Genomic DNA, 21763 nt, shown 5'->3' with positions numbered 1-21763 from the left:
GGGGAAAGTCAACGTTTTGTTATATTCAGGACTTCAGCTGAATGGATGAGGCCCACCCACATTATAGAGGGCAATCTGCTTTACTCAGTCTACTAGCTTATATGTTAATTTTACCCCAAAATACCCTCACAAAATACTCAGGATAACATTTAACCAAATACCTGGGCATCCCGTGGTCCAGTCTAGTTGACACACAAAATTAACCATTGCAGGGTCCAATTTGGGGGCAATCCAAACCAAGGCACCAAGCATAGCTCATCAATCTGGAGAAGCACCCCTTGTAACGAGAGTAGAAACCTCTAAGGAGAGCGTGGAGCGTTTTATGTGGTTCCATACACCTCAGGAACCATACGCGCACTCTCTGACCCCTTGTCCACGTTCCAACACATAGGCTCTGGCACACATTAAGGAGGCATTTTGGCCAGAAGGGAAAACCAGACCTGGTGTTGCTGTCCATGAATTTGAGACAGAAAGACTCCTGGTCCAGGATGGAATGAAAGCTTTGCTGTGTGGACTCTGCCTGACATTTGCCCTAATATTCAGTTACATTTTGTCCCTCTCTGGACCAGGCACTTAGTCCCATAATAGGGAGGTCCACCGATTGCTTACACCACCTACCTACACCATCTTGCGTTGCTCCTGGTTGAGCCCAAAGCAAGCGCCAGTAGCTTAACCGGCCCCCATTGGTGTTGCTGTCCGTGGTTCTGACAGAAGGAGCAAGCCTCTGCGTTGACACCTGTTTTGCTGTCCATGGTGCTACCTAATAATTTTTTTTAAAATAAATTTATTTTATTTTATTTATTTATTTTTGTCTGCGTTGGGTCTTCATTGCTGTGCATGGGTTTTCTCTAGTTGCGGTGAGTGGGGGCTACTCTTCACTGTGGTGCGCCTGCTTCTCATTGCAGTGGCTTCTCTTGCTGCAGAGCATGGGCTCTAGGTGTGTGGGCTTCAGTAGTTGTGGCACCCAGGCTCAGTAGTTGTGGCTCACGGGCTCTACAGCGCAGGCTCAGTAGTTGTGGCGCACAGGCTTTGTTGTTTCATGGCAATGTGGGATCTTCCCAGACCAGGGCTCGAACCCATGTCCCCTGCAGTGACAGGTGGATTCTTAACCACTGCACCACCAGGGAAGTCCAGTGATTCTTTTTTTATGCTCAGGAAGACGCTGCATATTGAAAGAGCAGGTTTTTGAAATGTAGACTAGAATTCAATGACAAACATGAGATTTTGGCTCTTGCTGATGTGTGTTATAGGATTTAGTGCTCTGGTGTATGTGTCCCCATTCAAACTGAAGATTCAATATTTTCTTGCTGCCCCATATTCCCAGAACAGGTTCTAGGATTTAGCACAGTTGATGGAAAAGAGCAGAGCTAAATAGAGAGCAACCAGGGCTGAAGGTTGCAGGCTATTAACCACATCAGGGGAATCACTATCCTTTGGAAACCCCTGGCTTGGAATTTTCCTCTTTTTGATTTCCTATGTCCAACCTCGCAGAAAGTCTTGTGGATTCTATCTTCTAAGTAGCTCTTAGATTAGGCTACTTCACCTCACCTCTGCCAACACTTCCGACAATGATGATCATCACCACTACTACCATCACTACCTTCTTTCTTCTAATTACCATTATTTCTGGCTGGGATCATCCCTTTAGGATAAAAACTTCAAAGTGGAATAACTAAGTGGAAGTATAGGTACGTTGTTTAAGGGTTTGGTAGAATATCTGTACCAAGGTGCATTTCCACCAACCTTGTAAAAGAGGGCCAGAGACACTTTCAGGTGGCAAAAGATCTATCAGCAATACATTTCAATTAAAGATTGACCAAAAGAAATACATTAAAAAACTAAACAGGGAGTTCCCTGGTGGTCTAGCGGTTAGAATTCGGCACTTTCACTGGCGTGACCTGGGTTCAATCCCTGGCGGGGAAACTGAGATCCTGCAAGCCAAAATTAATCAATTCATCAATCAATTAAGTAAGTAAAAAACATAAAGAAAAAAGCTAATGCTTACAGAGCACTTAGCATGTACCATGGCTGGGCAAGTGTATGTGGTGCTTTAAAACAAACCTTTGTGGTATGTTCTGTTTTCAGATGGAATAAGGAGACACAGGTAAAGAAACTTGTCCAAGTTCAGACAAGACCCTCGGAGAAGGTCAGGTAAGCTTTCTGAGACCACACAGCAAGCGAGTGGCGCAGCAAGTACTGAAAGCGATGTTTGTCTCTCCCTCTCCTGCCAAGAACTGCCAGGGGTCCCTGAGAAAGCAGAACATGGGGAAGAGGGAAGGGAGAAGGCTGCGTCTGCGCGCCTGCTGGAAAGCGGGGGCTTCCGGAGCTGCAGGGTCGCTATAGCGGGTGTGATGCAATCACGCCCGTCGCTGCGTCAAAGGGCGGCTCCCGGGATGCGGGGACTGCAGTAGAGGTGGTCCCCACCGCCGCCCACCTCGCCTCTGCCGCCCACCGCGGCTAACCCGGCAGGCAACCGCTGCCGCTAACCTTCGTCCAGAGTCAGGACCACCGCCCCGGAGCCACCAGCGACCCCGACAACATCTCTCAGCCACCGGCGACTCTGACAACCGCCCCCAGGTACCGGTGGTCCCTGACAACCACTCCGAGCCACCGGTAACCCCTGACAACCGCCGCCAGCCCCCACCCCGCCCCCCCCCCCCACCGGCGCCCGGGGCGCGCCATGAAGTCGGCGGTGAGCGCGCGCGGTGGGGTGTCTGGCGGCCGCGGAGGTGGCTGCTGGGGCGGGGGGCGAGGAGGCGGAGGAGGAGGCGGGGGCAAAGGAGGAGGCGGGGGCAAAGGACCGGGAGGCGATGGCGGCGGCCAGGGGGGCAAGGGCGGCTTCGGAGCGCGGACGCGCGGCTTCGGAGGCGGCAGGGGCAGGGGGCGCGGTGGTGGAGACGGCAGGGACCGCGGAGGCGGCGGGCAGCGGCGTGGCGTGGCCAAGAGCAAGAACCGCCGCAGGAAGGGCGTCACCACGGTATCCGTGGAACCGCACCGGCACGAGGGGGTCTTTATCTACCGCGGGGCGGAGGACGCTCTGGTCACACTGAATATGGTGCCCGGCCAGTCGGTGTACGGCGAGCGGCGGGTCACGGTGACCGAGGGCGGCGTGAAACAGGAGTACCGCACTTGGAACCCCTTCCGCTCCAAGCTGGCCGCGGCCATACTGGGCGGGGTCGACCAGATTCACATCAAGCCCAAGTCCAAAGTGCTCTACCTGGGTGCCGCCTCGGGGACCACCGTCTCCCACGTCTCCGACATCATCGGCCCTGATGGCCTAGTCTACGCGGTCGAGTTCTCCCACCGCGCCGGCCGCGATCTGGTCAACGTGGCCAAGAAGAGAACCAACATCATCCCAGTCCTCGAAGACGCCCGGCACCCCCTCAAGTACCGCATGCTCATCGGGATGGTGGACGTGATCTTTGCCGACGTGGCCCAGCCAGACCAGTCCCGCATCGTGGCTCTGAATGCCCACACCTTCCTGCGCAACGGGGGCCACTTCCTCATTTCCATCAAGGCCAATTGCATCGACTCCACCGCCTCTGCTGAGGCGGTGTTTGCTTCTGAGGTGAGGAAGTTGCAGCAGGAGAATTTGAAGCCTCAAGAGCAGCTGACCCTGGAGCCCTATGAGAGGGACCACGCTGTGGTCGTCGGGGTCTATCGGCCCCTTCCCAAGAGCGCCAACAAGTAGCAACCCAGCTCGGGCTGTCCCTGAGATAATGCTTAAGACTGTGCTATGTTCAGTGTTACTATATGTGTGTTTTCTTTGTGCACCGCTTTTCTATTAAATGGCATAAAGAAACAGTACCCAGGTGTATCAGTGAGGCCAGACCCAGTTATCCCCAAATCTCCAAATCCCCCAAACTCTAAAATAGCCAAGATAACAGGTGATAGGGGTCTATCAAGGATCAGCCTGGGGACTGTGCTTACTCCAATCACTCAGGGTCCTGACTCTTCAGGGCCCCTCTTCACTCGTCACAGGGGCAGGGGAAGAGAGCTGGGAAAATAATGAGCTTATAAAATCCCCTTTGGAACTGAGGGGACACTTCTTACACACTGACCATGTCATGTGACCAAGCCTGACTCCAGGGAGTAGCATTGGATATTGACTAGTATAGTCTAACACACCCAATGTGTCTGACTCCAAGCCAGAGTCCTAACCATAATATATATTTAGTACTTTACTCTTCAAGGAAGCCCTTTTGCATTCCCTAGTATGTGTAATCAGCACACCAGCCCCAAGATGGCTTTGTTACCATTACCCTTTTACAGGGGAAGCCACAGAGCTTCTGAAGGTAAACTGGTTGCACAGCCAGTAGGGAGGTAGAACTTAACTGCCAGTCTTTGCGCCTCTAAATTCATTGCCATTTCCTGTACACTAATGGGATCTTACCTCTCCCCGACATGGCCCACGCTAAACAGACCACAAGTCCTAACACAAGGACACACACACAGAGCAGGGCCCTCTGGCTTCTCTGTGTCCTTTCTCTGCCTCCCTGTACCACCCTTTTCTTAGATTTCAAAATAACAAAACAAGGCAGGGAGGATGTGAGTCCACCTCAAAAAGTATTCCCAGGGCTTCCCTGGTGGCGCAGTGGTTGAGAGTCCGCCTGTCGATGCAGGGGACACGGGTTCATGCCCCGGTCCGGGAAGATCCCACATGCCGCGGAGCGGCTGGGCCCGTGAGCCATGGCCGCTGAGCCTGAGCGTCCAGAGCCTGTGCTCCGCAACGGGAGAGGAGGCAACAGTGAGAGGCCTGCGTACCGAAAAAGAAAAAAAAAAAAGTATTCCCACCACAAGGCATAACACACCCAAAGTGGCATCACCAAGTGTCTCAGAAATAACCAGGAAAATGACTCCCAGAAAGTGTGTCTCTGAAGGGCATTTCCTGCAGGCCCTGAATCCCAGTCCATTCAATTCTGGCTCTCAAAAGCAGTCCAAAGGGAGCAGGAGAGAGAACAATCCCAGGAGGGCTGGCAATGTTCCAAAACCAAGACTCAAAAAGGCCTTTCATTTATTCATTCACTCATCCACTCAGGAAATCCCCATTGCCAATTGCCAACGTCATCGACATTGCATCCAGGAATGATTGCTCCCTAATCCGTCATTTGGAGAGTGGGTCTACCTTCCTGAAGATGTGCTTGGATAGAGGTTATGGTTAGTTTGTGTTTTCTGAGGGCATACTTCCTTCATACAGTAAGAAGATAAATCAGATTTCTAAAGGGCAGCCTCCCCTCCCCTTCCCACAATGCACACACAAAAGCTATTCCATACAATGCAGGGGGAGAACTACGGTTCAGATTTGCTGGCCAGACTGACTCAGGAAGAAGAGGGTGAATGGAGTAAATGTCTGCAAAATCCCGAACCAGGCATTTCCGCAAACAAAGTGAGATCTTCATTAAAACCCTGCAAAGCGAGGATCATTATTCCTATATAACAGAGGAGGAAACTGCAGTTCGGAGAGATGACATGACTTGCTTAAGATCCCCCAGTAAGTCTCACAGCCAGAAACCAAACCCACAGGAGCCTGACTCCAAAACCTATGGCCTTTCCACTGAGGTCTGTGCTGGCTCCCTTACTTTGAAAAGCCCTCTCTCCAGTCCTAGGCTAATTGATTCATTGCTGGGATGAAACCCTGAGGCTGGGAATGGACTCCTAGGAAACAGGATGATTCCTTCTGGAATCTTAAAGGGTCCAGTCCTTCCTCAGAGGCAGCTCAGTCTCAATAAGGAGCTCTTGGAGCCTCCTTACAAGGTGTCTGTCCCTCCAGATCTGGGACATGGCAGGGGAAACTTGGCATCTTTCCTTGCTGTGAGCATTCCCACATACACACAGAGAAAATTTATAGTCCACGTTTGAAGCTGCTTGAAGTGGGAACGTCAATGGAGACATGGCATGAAAAAAACCTCCTGAAGAATGTCTCTGAGCTGCAGACGGGTTCCTGGGCCAATGGAACAACATGGTAAGTCCCAGGAGAAGCATAGGAATAAGGACTAAGGGAATATAGGAGGGAAGCTGAAACCTGGTTTTGGAGGATGGGGGCGGGGGAAGTATGGGACTGTAATCCAGTGGGCAGTGAGGTTCAGGACATACGTAGCAGTGACACCGGGCACCTGACCTGCTTGGGTTCCCAGAGGCATCAAATTGGGGTCCCTAGGCATCTTAGACTGCGGCGGCTACCCTAACAAAATACCAGTCTGCATGCCTTAGGCAATAGACATTTACCTTCTCACAGTCCTGGAGCCTGGAAGTCCAGGGTCAAGGTACCAGCAGGGCTGGTTTCTGGTGAAGCCTCTCTCCTTGGCTTGTCAATGGCTGCCTTCTCCCTGGGTCCACACATGGCCTTTTCTCTGCGTGCACAAGGAGAGAGAGACAGAGAGAGAGGGGAGGAGAGAGAGATGCTGGTCTCTTCCTCTTCTTAGAAGCACTCCAGCCCTCTCAAATTACAGCCCCACCCTTATGACCTCCCGGAACCTTAATTACCTCCTTAAAGGCCCTACCTCCAAATACAGTCATATTTGAGAGTTAGAGCTTCAACATTTTGATTTGGGGGAATACAATTCAGCCCAAAACACTAGGGCTGGATGGGAACTTTCAGCTAAAATGCCCATCTTGCTGGCTTTTGGAAAGTGACTGGGGAAAGCAACGTGCAACTGAAGTTCCTGCACAAAGCTCTGAGTGTTATCCCTTTCTCCCAACTTTCCTCTTATTGTCAGTGTAAAATACCCGAGAATTAACAGTTAACATGGACGCCTTGGGTTGGAGCGGGTGGTGGGTGGGGTGAGGAGTGATGGGGAGGGAACTTAGTTGAGCTTCTAAGAGGATTGGTTCAACCTGGGAATTGGTTCAGCTGGGTGGAATTTGCTGCTGAGTTTCAGAGAATCAGCAGCCTGACAAGAGCCACGGTTGAGCCCAGCCCAGCAGGTGCAGTGAGGCTGGAGGCTGATGCTCAAAGACAGGGTGAGATGGACCCTGACTCAAAGAGAGTCAGCAGGAACCAGTGGGAAGAACACACAGACCCCACCTACTGCCTACCCTCACCCTCACCGTGATGTCCCTCAGCCTCCTCCACCCCGATGCCCCTTGGGATAAGGGGAGGAAGAACGGGGAGGGAAAAGAAAACAAAAGGGACTGTTTTAAACTGGAAGAAACCAACTTCTTTTCAACTGGCAGTTTCCCTCCCGGCTGCAGTCCTGCTACCAAGCAAGATGCTTTAACCACATCGGAGCCGCAGTGAGTATGTTTGGACTCTGCAACACTCGTATTTGTCAAGCACTTATGATGTCCCAGGCACAGAGATAAGCATTCATTTGATTGCAAAAAGTGTTGTTTTTAAATTAATAACGGGAACAAACATAGCTGAAGATACTGAAACGTAAATGTTCAGGTTAACATTTGCTGTAAAATGCACACCGGCGCCAGAGCTGCCGGAAATGTCTGTGTGGCCTCGGAGCGAGAGCACGCGTTAGGCCCCTGGCCAGTGCCCTGCCCCTTTCTCTTCCCACCCCTGGTTCTGCCCCACCTCCTGAAGGGGCTCACACGCATGTCTGTAGACTCCCAGCCCTAAAATCCAAGGTCCGACCCCCTGCTCTTCAAACAGCCTCCTTTAAGCCCCTTGGGCCTGGAGTTGTAAACTGGGAGCGTGGTCCCTTCTTGGGAGGACTGGCCTGGGGAAGATTGATGGAAGCGGACTTGGGCTGTTCAGGCTGGGCGCTCGGTGCCCAGTGCAGGATCTAGAAGGTTGTGGGGTGGGCTTGTGGGGGCGTGGCCCTCGGCCCATATGGACTCCTTGCCCCATGGGGCAAGGTGCAGGCAGAGGAAGGCCAGAGCGCAGCCCTGTAGGTGCGGGGCCCAGGGCAGGGGCCCTGGCCGAGAGTGGTCTGAGAGTGGCCTGAGAGTGGCCCCTTGGCCCGTCCACTCAACCAAATCTCAGTGTTCCTCCTTAAGGAGGCCAGTCTAACTCTTCCAAGTAGTCTTCCTGGCTCTTGGGCTCACAGGAAATTCCTCTTGATTCACGTTCTGAGGGAGACAACATTTACCGTGCACGTAGTATGTTCCAGGTGCCTCCAGACACCTTGTTTCACTTAATTCCCATAACACCCCCTGGGAGGCAAGTGTTATCCTCCCTGATATCACAGATGAGGAAATTGAGGCTCAGGAAAGTGACAGGAATCACCCAAGGTGTGATGGAGCTGGAGAATGGAAGATCTGGGGTGTCCTGGAGCAGAACTCTACGTATTCATTCTCTAAATCGGTGAAATTAAAACCAGACGCTCTAGGGGGAAGGCCTGGCATTGGTGTGTTTGGTAAGTCCCCCAGGTGATTCTAATATGCATCCAGGGCTGACACCACTATTTAAAACCCCATACCACTCTTGCTGTTGATTGGGAAAGGCAGATTTAGGACAGTACTTTGAATAACTGGAAGATGACAGCTGAGCTTTTCTGCAGGGTCTCTGGGACAGCCCAGGATGCCCCCTGAGATTCCTAAGAGAAGGAGGGTTGAAGTCTGTGACTGAAGACAAAGTTACTGGTATTCCTGCCTCTTTGGTCCCTGATTGAGTGCTGCCCACAGATCTTGTTTGTAAGGAGCTCAGCTGAGCTGGGAGAGAGAGCTGAGCTGCCAGGTGTGGGAGGAGCTCAAGATTGAAGGAGCCGAAAATGAGAGTTCAGTCTTTAATCATTTACTGTGATGGAATAAGCAAAAGGCTAAAACTGGAGAAAGCGCCAACTCCCCTGTTCCATATTCTCACATGGAAAGGCGCCCCAGCCGAGGGTCGGGGGATCAGAGCTCCTTGGGGATGTCTTACTGCTGAAGGCACCCTTGAAAAAAAGGCTCCAACATTTTACGGACCCTGAGGCTGCTGGCGAGGGGACGAACGGGGAAGGCTGGGGGTGGAAAAGTCTTCAAGGTTCTCCCCTCCCCCACAAGGAGGCAGAGGTCCTCAGATCAAAACCTATGGAGGACTTCCCTGGTGGTCCAGTGGTAAGACTCCGTGCTTCCCCTGCCGGGGGCACGGGTTTCCCTGGTTGGGGAACTAAGATCCTGCATGCTGCACACAGCCAAACACACACACACACACACAAAACAAACCTGTGGAATGAAGGTGATGGGTAGGAATGTAAATTTACCTGCCGAGGGCCCTGAGTCCTTGACTGCAAGCCCCTTCACAAACCAAAGTGCGCCGGCTGTGCCCCAGGTCTGGTGCGGAGGGCAGCTTCTCCTAGTCCCACCAGCTGTGCCATCTGAAGCCTTCCTAATCGCCTGTGGTCAGGCCTGAGAAATCAGTCACACATGATTGTTTTTTTAGAGAGCTTTTTTTCTCTTTTTTAAAGTTTATTTATTGGCTGCGTTGGGTCTTCGTTGCTGCATGCGGGCTTTCTCTAGTTGGCGGCGAGCGGGGGCTACTCTTTGCTGTAGAGCACGGGCTCTAGGCACCCGGGCTTCAGTATTTGTGGCTCGTGGGCTCTAGAGCGCAGGCTCAGTAGTTGTGGTGCACGGGCTTAGTTGCTCCGCAGCATGTAGGATCTTCCCGGGCCAGGGCTGGAGCCTGTGTCCCCTGCATTGGCAGGCGGACATTCCCTGGGCCACCAGGGAAGCCCCCCATGTGTTTCGTATACAAATTGTCAAATGGAAACAGCCTCCAGTACATGCTGCTAACACCACTTTGCTACTTCTCCTAAGGCCACACATCCATTGGCACATGACCTACCTTCCAAGTTGTCAGGTGACTGAAGTTGCACTTCTCCATAACATGAATCCTTCCATCCTCTGATAGCAGTTTTTTTGCCACCTGCTGCCAGTCCCTAATCCAGGGCCTCATTATTTAGGTTTCTATTCTTCAGCGGCATCCATTGCTGGTACCAACGTCTATATCAGTTGGGATGGGTATATCAGACGGGTTAGGCGGTGGTAACAAACTCCCAAGGTCTGTGCCTAAATGAAGTTTGTTTTCTTCCTCACACTATACTACCTTCATTATTTTGTGGGTGGTTGAAGGAGAGGGGCCTCTGTTAATTTTAGTCATTTAGGGATCCAGGCTAACAGAGTAGCCACCATCTTGAATGCTGCTGGCTGTCAAGAGGGAAAAGATGGCTCCGGGAAGTCTCAGGTGATGAAGTGCTCTAGCCATGACATGGTAGTTCCAACCACAACTCACTCACTAGTTGGCCAGAACCAGTCATATGAACCTTTTCAACCACGAGGGAGCCTGGAAGTACAATCCTGCTGTGTTGGAAAGGTGGAATAAAGATCTCTGCTGAACAACATGAATGATGAACACAAGATCATCATCACATGTGGGGTGAGAAATTTTCCTCAGGGACTTCCCTTGCAGTCCAGTGATTAGGGATCTGTACTTACACTGCAGGGGGCACAGATTCGATCCCTGGTTGGGGAACTAAGATCCTACCTGCCAAGCGGGGAAGGAAGGGAGGGAGGAAGGGAGGGAGGAAGGAAGGAAGGAAACAAATTTGCCTGAGATCATATGCCTAGTGACTAAGAGCAGAATTTGAAACCATGCTCCAGAATACTCGCGTTTAATCACTACTCTACACTGCCTCCCGAGCCATTAGCAAAGAATTTTTTTTCCTTTTTTTGGCCACACCACGCGGCTTGTGGGACCTTAGCTCCCTGATCAGGGGTCGAACCCGCACCCCCTGCATTGGCAGCGCTGAGTCTTAACCACTGGACCACCAGGGAAGCCCAGCAAATAGATTTTTACGTCATTGTCATGTAACTTAATTGTTATGCTTTGAGAATGTGGCCTTATTTTTTGAAATTTATTGACTTATTCTATGATCTTGTACATGATCAATTTTTGTACATACTCCATGTGTGCTTGAGAATAATGTGCACCCTCTCATTGCTGGATGCAGAATTCAATGTATGTCCATTGGGTCAAGCTTAACCATGGTGTTCAAACCTATTTTGCTGATTTTCTGTTTGCTTGAACTATCACTACTTGAGTGACGTGTTGAAATCTCTCACTGTGATGACAATTTCATGCCTTAAAGTTTCATCACTTGTAGATTTATTTTCTATTTATTTAGCTATTTCATTACTTGCATATATATTTTAAACTGTGATGTCTTCTTGGTTCGCTTTATGATTACATAATGACCCCATTCCTAATGATGACTTTTTTTTCAAGTTTATTTTGCTTGTCTTAATATAGCTACATAAGTTTTCTTTTGGTTAGTGTTTGCCTGACCTTTTTTAATCCTTCTGATTTCAAACTGTCCAGGTCCTTTTACTTTAACATCTATTACAAAAAGCATATAGGTGTTGTTTTCCTTTTAAACCAGACAATCTCCTTTAATTGGCAAACTTAGTCTACTTTCTTGGATTCTCGATGCCCAAACTTGGCTCTTGGTGTGTGAAAGATCCTAGGACATCTCTCATCTGAAGCTTGCTCTTAGACTAAGAGGTTTCTTTTTTTTTTTAATTAAAATTTTTTTCCAGCTTTATTATGATATGTTTAAGATTCAAGATAGCCTTCCTTTATTCACAGCACTGGGAAAATGTCAGACAAAAGCAGTATTATGGAAAGGAACCCAGGAAAAAACAGAATGTTAGTAATTTAGTTTTCTTAAGTGTGTAGAATTGCTTGAACTATAAATTTCATAATCAGAGTCAGGAGAACGAATAGGATATGTTGACAGAAGTGTGAGTGGCTATTGTGTCCACCATTCTAGATGCCATTAGGAACATTTGTGATTCCTGGGAAGAGGTCAAAATATCAACATCAACAGGAGTTTGGAAGAAGTTGATTCCCATCTTTAGGGATGACTTTGAGGGGCTCAGGACTCCAGTGAAGGAAGTAACTGCAGATGTGATGGAAAATAGCAAGAGAACTAGAATTAGAAGTGGAGCCTGAAGATGTGACTGAATTGCTGCAATCTCATGATAAAATGTTAACGGATGGGGAGTTGCTTCTTATGGATGAGGAGAGAGTGGTTTCTTGAGATGGAATCTACACCTGGTGAAGATTATTGAAATAACAAAGCATTTAATATATTACTTAAACTTAGTTGATAAAACATTGGCATGGTTTGAGAGGACTGACTCCAATTTCAAAAGAAGTTCCACTGTGGGTAAAGTGCTACCGAACAGCACTGACGCCACAGAGAAATCACTGTGAAAGGATGACTCAACTAATGGAGTAAACTTCATTGTCGTCTCATTTTAAGAAATTTCCACAGCCACCCCAGCCTTGAGGAACCACCACGCTGATCAGTCAGCAGCCATCAACATGGAGGCAAGACCTTCCACCAGCAAGAGATTACGACTCCCTGAAAGCTCAGATCATGATGGTTAGCATTTTTCAGCAATATTTTAAAGTGAAGGTATGTACATTTTTTGACATAATGACATTGCACACTTAATAGACTACAGTATGGTATAAACCTAACTCTTACATGCACTGGGAAAACAAAAAAACTCACGTAACTCGCTTTATTGCAGTGGCCTGGAACAAGCCCGAAATATCTCTGAGGTACGCCTGTAGTAGCTCTAGAAAGCCTTAAAGCTGGGAGGGATGGAGGACTGGGAAGTGAAAAAAAGGGTATCTACTGTATGAGCCCACTTATACAATGAAAACTGTAGAAAAAATAAATTGAATGTAGTGACAGAAAGCATTGGTTGACACGGGATGGGGCTGGGAAGGGACAGCCTAGGGTGGAGGCCAAGGGAACTTTTTGGAATGATGGAAATATCTTGGAAGGGTGGTTACCTGGGTGTATAAACATATTTACTTAAATATACCATTAAATATTATTGTTCTTAAAATCATACCTCAATAAAGTTGATTACAAAAAATAAAGAGGTCCAAAACCAAAAGTAAACAAAAATCAGTAGTAGCAGTTACAAATTCACTGAAATCTTTTTTTTGAGGCATTAAACATATGTCCTGAAAACCGGAAGAGGTGTTCTAGGAAATCTGAAAACACAAGGTATCAGGATTCTTTATTCAAATTGTTAAAATATGATACCTAAAACCAAACAAAAACAAAAACAAAAACCTACATAACACACAACACATATTCACTTAACTTTATCCTGAATGGCATGTTTAATATATGATAAAAGTTGGATTTTCCCCCACCAAAGAAATTGGGGGTAGCAGACTCCAAACTCTAGCTAGAGAAAAATGAGCGAAGTGGGCTCTTCAGTCCAAAAGAACATGCCTTCATGGTTTTGATAATTTTTGTTACTGTTTATAGAAACTGTAAAGGTCACTTTTATAGCCCTGGCTGGAGATGTGCACTTACTTACCTAAATGTAAGCAAGTGTACTGGTGTATTGCTCACCCCTGGGAAAAGCAACATTAAATACCAATTTTTTATGTAAAGAAGGAGATGCAATCCCAGAGATGAGGAGTCAGGTTTTCCAAGTTTATTTTAGAAAACAGAAACAAAAACAAAACTTAAAAACTCTCAAAATCAGAAGCATAGGAATACCTTAAAATAGTTTATAAAGCTTTTTGCATAGGAGGAGATAAGACTTCAGGTGCAGAAACATTAACAATGTTTGTTCAATACACAATACACTCCACTGAGGAACATGTCAATAGAAAAGAGACGTCTTCCTTTCAAAATGTATACACCAGCTCTGTGTATAGAAGTCAAATAAGCCCTTTTCTTTCCCTCCTAGAATAAATTTATTTTTATTATTATTTTTTTAAATAGATATTTGTTGGAGTATAATTGCTTCACAACACTGTGTTAGTTTCTGTTGTACAACAAAGTGACTCAGCCATACGTATACACATATCCCCATATCCCCTCCCCGTTACGTCTCCCTCCCACCTCCCTCCCACCCCTCTAGGTGGTCACAAAGCCCCGAGCTGATCTCCCTGTGCTAAGCGGCTGCTTCCCACTAGCTAACTATACATTTATTTTGAATGAAGCACTTAAACTACGCATGTAGCCTTCAATTACGGTTGACCCTTGAACAACCTGGGGAGTTTGGGGGGCCTGACCCTTCGCACAGTTGAAAATCCACATATAACTTAAGAGTTGGCCCTCTGTATCCGGTTCGGTTCCTCTGCACCCGGTTCGGTTCCTCTGCACCTGCGGATTCAACCAATCTCAGATCATGTAGTACTGCAGTACTTACTACAGAAAAAAATCTGCAGGTATGTGGACCCGCACAGTTCAACCCGTGTAGCTCAAGGGTCAACTGTACTTTTGCTCTTCAGTAGCTTATTTCCAATCGCTTGCAATGCACTTGGAGAGCTAAAGTATAGCTCAAATCTAATATTTCCACACCAAACTCGTAATTTTTCCCTTAGTCACTGTCTCACACTTTTTTCATCCTACTGAAAAAATTTTTTTAAAACAAAGGGTATGTACCTTCACAAGTTACCTGGTCATCTTCATGTTTTCAACCATTCTTATATGCCTGGAGTCTAGACAATCAGTTTGAAAACTCAGAAGTCAATTTTCCAACTTAATTCCTCACATATTACGGAACACCATCGAAGCTTTTAGGACAACGCTAACAGACATTGTCTATTAAAAGCAAAGAAATGAAGTTTTGGTTTAGAGAAAAGCGTGTGTGACATAACCCTTAACAAACTGTGGTAAGAAAGTACCACACGTTCTGGCACCTCTGCTGGGAGCGCATCTAAGGGCCACTCTGCTGTCAACATCCATTTCTGGCACAGGACACCATGGCCTCGGTTCAAGGAAAAGCAAAGCTTTTCACATGTTAATAAACGTAAGGCTTAAATTTCAGGAAGGTTTGCACTGCACCTCTGCTAAACTTACATTTGTGCTTTCTAAGGCTGGGGAGAGGAAAGTGGGGAAAAACTTCAATTACATCTTATAAAGGGAGACTAGATAGATAAAGACACTTCCTCTACAGTTGATTCACTCACTAAGTATTTTTTACTGAATGCCTTCTCTGTGCCAAGTACTGGGAATACAGAGGTGAGCAAGACTTTACGATGTCCTTTCTCTCAGTTTACACATTCTACTATAGTTGATTTCATTAAAACCTTGTATTTATTTGAAGTGGAAATGTGGGAATACAATATATAAACAATAAAAAGATAACACAGTAAACAACTTAACAGAATTTATTTGCAAAGTAGGAAATAAAAATCATGATTTTAACATTTATTTAGAATATGAACAAAACTAGAAAAAGTTAAAACTACAGAAAAGGTAGAGAGTACTGAAGTTGGCTCAGTGGCCATATAATACAAACAAGCAAAACCCAAGTTTCTTTCATGCAAATAAGCCTTAAGGAAAAGAGAACAGGAATGTTTATAGAACAGACCACAACAAGTATTTTAAAAATTTACATAAGAAACTGTACATAAATGAAAAATAAATTAGACAATTTACAAGAAATGTTTTATAGGTTATAATAGGCTATAACTTAGTTTATTATGAATAAAATTTGTAGCACATCATACATTTTTACATCACAGATTCAGTGTTAGAATAATTCCAACATGACAGAGCTCAGACTTGGCAAGAACAATGCAATAGATAGAATAAGGCAACTTAAACGGAAATGGCTTGTATAAGTAAAATTAACACAAACGTTTTCTAGGTATGATTTGATCTGTAACTGGGCAGAATTAAGACAAATGCCACTCAATTTCAGTTAAGAAGTCAAAGCTTCACTGTAGTTCAAATAAAAAGTCAAAGCACACAATGTATTAAAAAAATGATAAAACCACCTTAACCTGACTTACATCCATGTTCCATTAACCGTATTTAGGACAAGGAGACCAGAATATTAATGTTAGGTCTATAAAGTTATCTTTTGTTTCTAAATGTAAACTAAAAAGGGCACCTCAGAAAAAAAGTGGCAGATTTCAAAATGGCTCAATACTCGTGACAACTATCAACTGTGCCAGGTATGAGATCCGTATGATTCAGAGACACAACATAAAGCTAAAATAATCTCAAACTATCTGCATTATTTATGTATATTTTACAAATTATACAAAACTGAAATGTTTTCTTTGAAAGCTACTGGAACTGTAGGTACTGCAATGTATGAAAGATGTTGAGAAATAGAAAAAAAAATCAGCACTATCTTAGACTTGAAATTTAGTTGCACATTTATACAATTCAAAACCTTGGATTTTAACTTTATTCACTCCTTTGAAAAATACATTCCTCATTCGTTCTTTTAAACACAAAATTACTGGCCGCTACAGCAAAAAGACTGAAAATCTAAAAAGAGAAATAGTCTTTTGACTACACAAAGAGCCAGAATGTAAAGATTCTGGTTTTTTTCTTAAGGAAAAAGAAAACTGATTTCCTCTCAAACACATCATTCAGTACCAACTGTAGTACCTGAAGTCCCAACATCAACTCACTGCTACATTTATTAAGCTGGAAATATCAGACACATGTACAATCTGATTATTCTCAGGCAATCCTAAGGATAAAGGTACTTTAGGTCTTTATCATACTTGATGTAAATGACTACAATTCATGATATTTCAACTCACTTAGAGATAATTAAAATTGTGTTTTATAAATCCCACTATGAATTGTGTTTGACAAAGGCAATAATTCTAGGAGGGGTTTATCCCACATCTATCCCAACTCACAATGATCAGAAATAAGAAACAGCTTAAAGAAAAGGGCTATTAAAAAAATCCCAAATATATCTAACATTCAAACATCCATAAATTTAGTGGTATGTTTCTTTTTGTACAATGGAAAAGTTATAATGCCCATATAATTTTGAAGTTATAGCACAATAAAAATTCCAGATAGCTTTACAGATTAAAGCACGCGCACGCACGCACGCACACACACACACCCCCTTGATATTACTTTAAGGTATATCTACTACTTGGCCATTACAGGTAATAACAAAACATTATGAGAGAATAACTAATACCATTCTATGGTGAGAATCCAAAAACTAGTACCTCTCAACATATATCAACACAAATAAAATGAACTCTAAAACATGATGCCACGTATCTGAACAAATTGTTTCTGTCACTTCAAATGATGCCATGAATGGAGCAACTAACTGTCTTTTGGGACAGTCTGCTTTTCATGGAACCCCTGTTTTCAATAGGCTATTAAAATACCTCAAAGGAAGAAAAATAATTACTCACTTTTTGGGGTCTTTGCTCATCAGTTACTAGGCTCAGTAGAAATATAAAGCTACGGTCTCAAATATTGAAAACAGGCAGTAATATAGATAAAGAACATTACTTTCTGAGATTATCTGATGACAGAAACCAAGTTGGCTGAATTCCTTCTCTATTAGAATAAAACACCCTAAAATAAACAAGCTTATTGGGAAAATAGATCATTGATATTTCATGGCAAATCATGTTAAATAAAGTCAAAGAGTATTGTTACAAAAATGCAGTATGTTTCTAATATTTTGTTTATACATACCACAAAACAGTAAGTTAAATGCAAAATAACACATACTCATTTTTCCGGTGATCATCCAGTTTTTACATGGCTTTAGAAGAGAAAAAGTTTCTAAACTACATTCTCAAATGCAACAGACTAAAAAGCATAAAGTGCTCGATAGAGAAAAAACAAAATATTAAAATATGAAACATTTTGCATATAACAAGCAGAGTGGTTATAAAGGACATTTGGAAACTACTGCCTTGCTAAGCTTTCCACCCAAAAATGCGACCTTAGAAATCAAGGCAAGATGCCTTGATTCAAGGCAAGATGGACTGCTCTTAGAAGGCAAGAGTACCGCTGGACATAGAGGAAAACCTTTTTCCCTTTGAGCTGCCTCATTTTTCTTACAGAAATGGACTTTCAGGAACTGGTACTGAGAATACAACAATCACATCTGCACGCAAAGGTAAAAAACTCAGGAATCTTCACAGTCTAATATTTGGCGAACAATCTGAACCTCTAGAAGGACTGTCAAGACGCCACATATATTACTGGCAATAGCGCTAACTTTACCTAAACTAAGAGTCCACCTATTTCAACTAGAGTAGCTGAGCAAGGAACGCCCTTGTCAACAGGCAAGGAAGTCTACTAGTACTTTGTCTTTGGAGAAGTTGGGGTGTAGAACTGAAGGCCATTAGTTCTCAAAGTCTCTCTGGTTCAAAGGCAGTCTTCTGGGGGTACGGATGGTGGTAGTGGTGGTGGAACGTTCTAGACCTTGTGTTCTTTACCAACCGCCCAAGCAAACTGATAGTGATCCTTGCATTTGAAAATGTTATTTTTAAAAATGAAAATTAAATCCACCAAGTTATAAACAAGATTCTCCTTGTGTGTACAGAACTCAATGAAGAATTAAAAAGGTTTCTTTTTAGTCCTTTAGAATTGGCTTCTCAAAGTTCAATTAGACAAGGTGTGTGTGTGGGGTTAAGTCTTTGGAATCATCAAATTTACTGCAGCGAAGGAAATATACATTCTGAAGACTGATGAGGATGCTCAGGATGTGTCTTGGGCAACTTTATTAGTATCATTAGAAAAACGATACCTACTACAATGAGATGGCAGGATGCAATGTAAGATGTTTTTTGGAATGGTCAGAACTACAGTTTGTCTGAATAAAATAAACTAGGCCAAATGAGGTATTTCTTATCCCTCTTTACGTATTTAAAAAATAAGGTTCTCACGTGTTCCCTCTCTAACATTCTTTAAAAAGTCCAGATTCAAATTTAAGTTTTAATGAATACATGATAGTGTTCATTTTTAAGAGCTAGTTCTAGAAACTACACTAATACAGTAACCACTACCCAAACGTGGCTACTGAGAACCTGAAATGTGATTAGTCCAAATTGAGTTGTGCTGTAAGTGTAAAATACATACTGATTTTGAAGACTAGGTAGCAACAATCCCCCAACCCCAAAAAAACCCTAAATAACTTTTTATAATGATTACATGTTGAAATGATCACACAGCTACACTGGGTTAAATAGAAATATATAATTTAAATGAATTTCACCTGTTTACTTTTTAAATATGTCTGCTAGAAAACGCAAAATTATATGTTGCTCACGTTTATTTCTATTAGACAGCACTGTTCAAGAACATAAGAGCTCTGAAGCTGATTGGGATTAGAACCAAACCTATTTACCACTCTATGCTTATTCAAGCATTTTCCTGGGATCATAATAAAAAACTAGAATCTTGGCAGCCTTCATCCCAATTCTGTGTTCTTATTAGAAATACTTATTAGAATTACTCCAGTAATTCTAGATTGTACAAGAGAAAAGCCAAGAGCTTTTCTCACAGTGGTGAAATAGTTGGTCACTTTATATGCATTTTAGCAGGTAACTTCAGTTTCAAAAGACAAAAGTATGAATCATAGTCCCAAATTAACCAAAGTATTGATCAAATTAACTTGTATATACTTTTACCATTCCATTTCCTTCTTGACGACAGCCCCAAACCTGTAACTGCTAACGTACAGTTTGCCACAGGTATAAAATTTGAAGTTATCATTTAAAAGCAAAACCTTCTTGTACAGATGCCCAATCATGCAATTCTAAAATAAATTAAAAATATAGCTTTTGGCTGAAATATCTAGTCACGAAAATGGAAACATTTAGTAAGAAAATGTTTAAACACTGTAGGTTTTCAAAATGACCACTGACTGACATGAATTCAAAGTTCTAAATATTCTACATTCTAAAAATTACCTTCACATGCTTTTCCCTCTGAACATAACTACAGGGAGAAATATCTTTATCAAGCACCACCTCCTGAGATTCAATTGAAAATTGTTCTCTACGGAGCAAAACTGTCGTGTGAAAAGACAGCATAATACCTCTTCCTGTAATATAAAAGTTTTAAGCTCTTCAAAGTACATCCAGATTTACTGTAATTTAAGGAGGTGAACAGTTTTTCCCAATTTTCCCGGTCTTTCAACTTCCTAAACCATAAGTGACAGTCTCAAAAAACTTTGCTGAACTATTGGACCTCCAAAATGTTACTACCAAAATGAAAGTCTGAAAAAATTTATAACATTATAAAAAATGACTTCAAAATACAGAATAAATTCCAAGGCAAAAGGATTTACAAATTTTGGAACTATAATGCTTTTATTACCAGAATGTACGAAACACTGATCCTTTTATAATTCTGCAATACTGCCTCAGATTCCCAGTTTCAAAACAACTCATCTTTTAAATTTCCATAACATCTGTTTAGAACAAATGATTTTGCTGCTGTTCACAGTAGAAGACAGTCTTTAGCTTTGATGGTTCAGACCTAATTAAACAGAAATGGCTAACTTTGGGCCTAAGATAAATGTGGTATAGAGAGAAGAGCACAGAACCCTACCAATACACATAAACCATACTCCATTCAAATAGTCCTGGGACCTCACTGAACGGACTTTCAAATAAGTAATTAAGCCTCCAATTAAACAACATTTTAAAATGTACTATCTGATAAACTCAAAATACAAAAAATGCAGTATCACCAATTATGCGCATTTTCTAGGATTCATTTTAAAGTTCAGGCTAATGTTTAACAACAGTATTTCAATTAAATTATGGCATTTGAAAAAGGTTATACTTCTGGGGAAAGAGCACATAAACATGATTTTTGGGAGAAGATATGTTTGGAAAACAACAGTAATGAATAATTAATATTGCTTTAACATTTCTAAAATCATATAAAAATGATCATCTTTGATTGCCATTTCAGTAAGTTTCGATACAGGATATGTTACTGTCCACTTACTAGTAACCAAAACACACATAGAACAGACTTGTAACAAATATTCAGAATCAATTCGTTTCATGAGATAAACATTTCTGAGACTTTAAGATTCATGTTTGAACATACAGTACTGCAATGTTGGCTACATAAAATAAAATAAATAGAAAATCTTTTTCAGAGGAAGCTCATTAATCAGAGGCTGTATTGCATTTAAGGATTTAACACTGGCTATATACAGAAGGGAAAGCATTTCACTTAGAAATACTTCACATTACTGGAGCTCTCTTTTTAATATGGCAACATATAGCAGCTTACCATATTCTGATACTTAAAAATCAACAGGAATAGTGCTACTCTTTCATCCTTTGGTTCCCAGTGACAAATAATGCAGTAATAACACCTCCAGTTTTCAGTTCCTCTTGAGTGACATTAACAGAGAGAAACCCGATGCTTTAGCTGAAATTTGGCAGCCCAAGAAGTGCACCAACTGCTCCAAAATATCCCTGCATAATTTAAAAGCAATTATTAATGTAGTGCAGCTTCTAAATGAACATGTAATATTAACCACTATTAAGAACACATACTTGTGTATAATCTATTTAAGAACATTGATTCAGAAAGCTACCAATTTGTGTCATCAGTTATTGTAAAAAAAAATTTTTTTAAACTGTATTCTCAATATATACAACTTTTTTTTTGTAATTGAATTCCATGTTTAATTGCTCAATATTTCAATCAACAGTCTACTTGAAACAATCTAAGTTTTCTGGTAGTATATATTCTTCATATAGTACAAATTTGGGGTTGACCAATAAGTTTGTTCAGGTTTTTCCTTAAGATGTTGCAGAAAAACCTGAACAAACTTTCTGGCCAACCCAATACATATATATGTATATGTTTTTGTATTATAATTGAAGCTAAGCATTTTCTAGTTAATTATAATATATATACCTTTGAAATACATATTTTTTTATAAAGAGTGGCTGTTAGACTCTAAAGCTTCTAGGACTATTGTTGCAATTCTGGCTCCCCTCCCCTTTCCTGAAGAAAATTCCTTTGGCTCTGCCTGCCATTCCCACAGCAGAGGACACGCCAGGTGGAGCTGCACAAGAGTACAC

At 43.2% G+C, this 21763-nt stretch overlaps 2 protein-coding genes across 5 annotated transcripts in view; one reads left to right on the top strand and one right to left on the bottom strand.

Annotated features, from left to right (window-relative positions):
* Positions 1-16501, top strand: part of FBLL1 (fibrillarin like 1) — a 36165-nt gene extending 19664 nt beyond the window's left edge. For 2 of the 3 annotated variants that reach the window (XM_067732896.1, XM_067732898.1), the window contains 2 exons: positions 2086-5962; positions 7174-16501. In XM_067732896.1, the coding sequence (XP_067588997.1) occupies positions 2681-3691 (1011 nt within the window). In that variant the 5' untranslated portion in view covers positions 2086-2680 and the 3' untranslated portion in view covers positions 3692-5962; positions 7174-16501. The remainder of the gene's footprint in view (positions 1-2085; positions 5963-7173) is intronic. The other variant, XM_067732897.1, reaches the window with a different exon arrangement.
* Positions 15065-21763, bottom strand: part of PANK3 (pantothenate kinase 3) — a 21791-nt gene continuing 15092 nt past the window's right edge. For both annotated transcript variants that reach the window (XM_067732894.1, XM_067732895.1), the window contains exon 7: positions 15065-21148. In XM_067732894.1, coding sequence (XP_067588995.1) covers positions 21098-21148 — 51 coding nt within the window. In that variant the 3' untranslated portion in view covers positions 15065-21097. The remainder of the gene's footprint in view (positions 21149-21763) is intronic.

Source organism: Pseudorca crassidens, chromosome 3 (assembly GCF_039906515.1).
Source record: "Pseudorca crassidens isolate mPseCra1 chromosome 3, mPseCra1.hap1, whole genome shotgun sequence".
Lineage (NCBI taxonomy): Eukaryota > Metazoa > Chordata > Mammalia > Artiodactyla > Delphinidae > Pseudorca > Pseudorca crassidens.
Note: the sequence above shows the minus strand (reverse complement) of the source record. Positions and strands in the feature narration are given on the sequence as shown.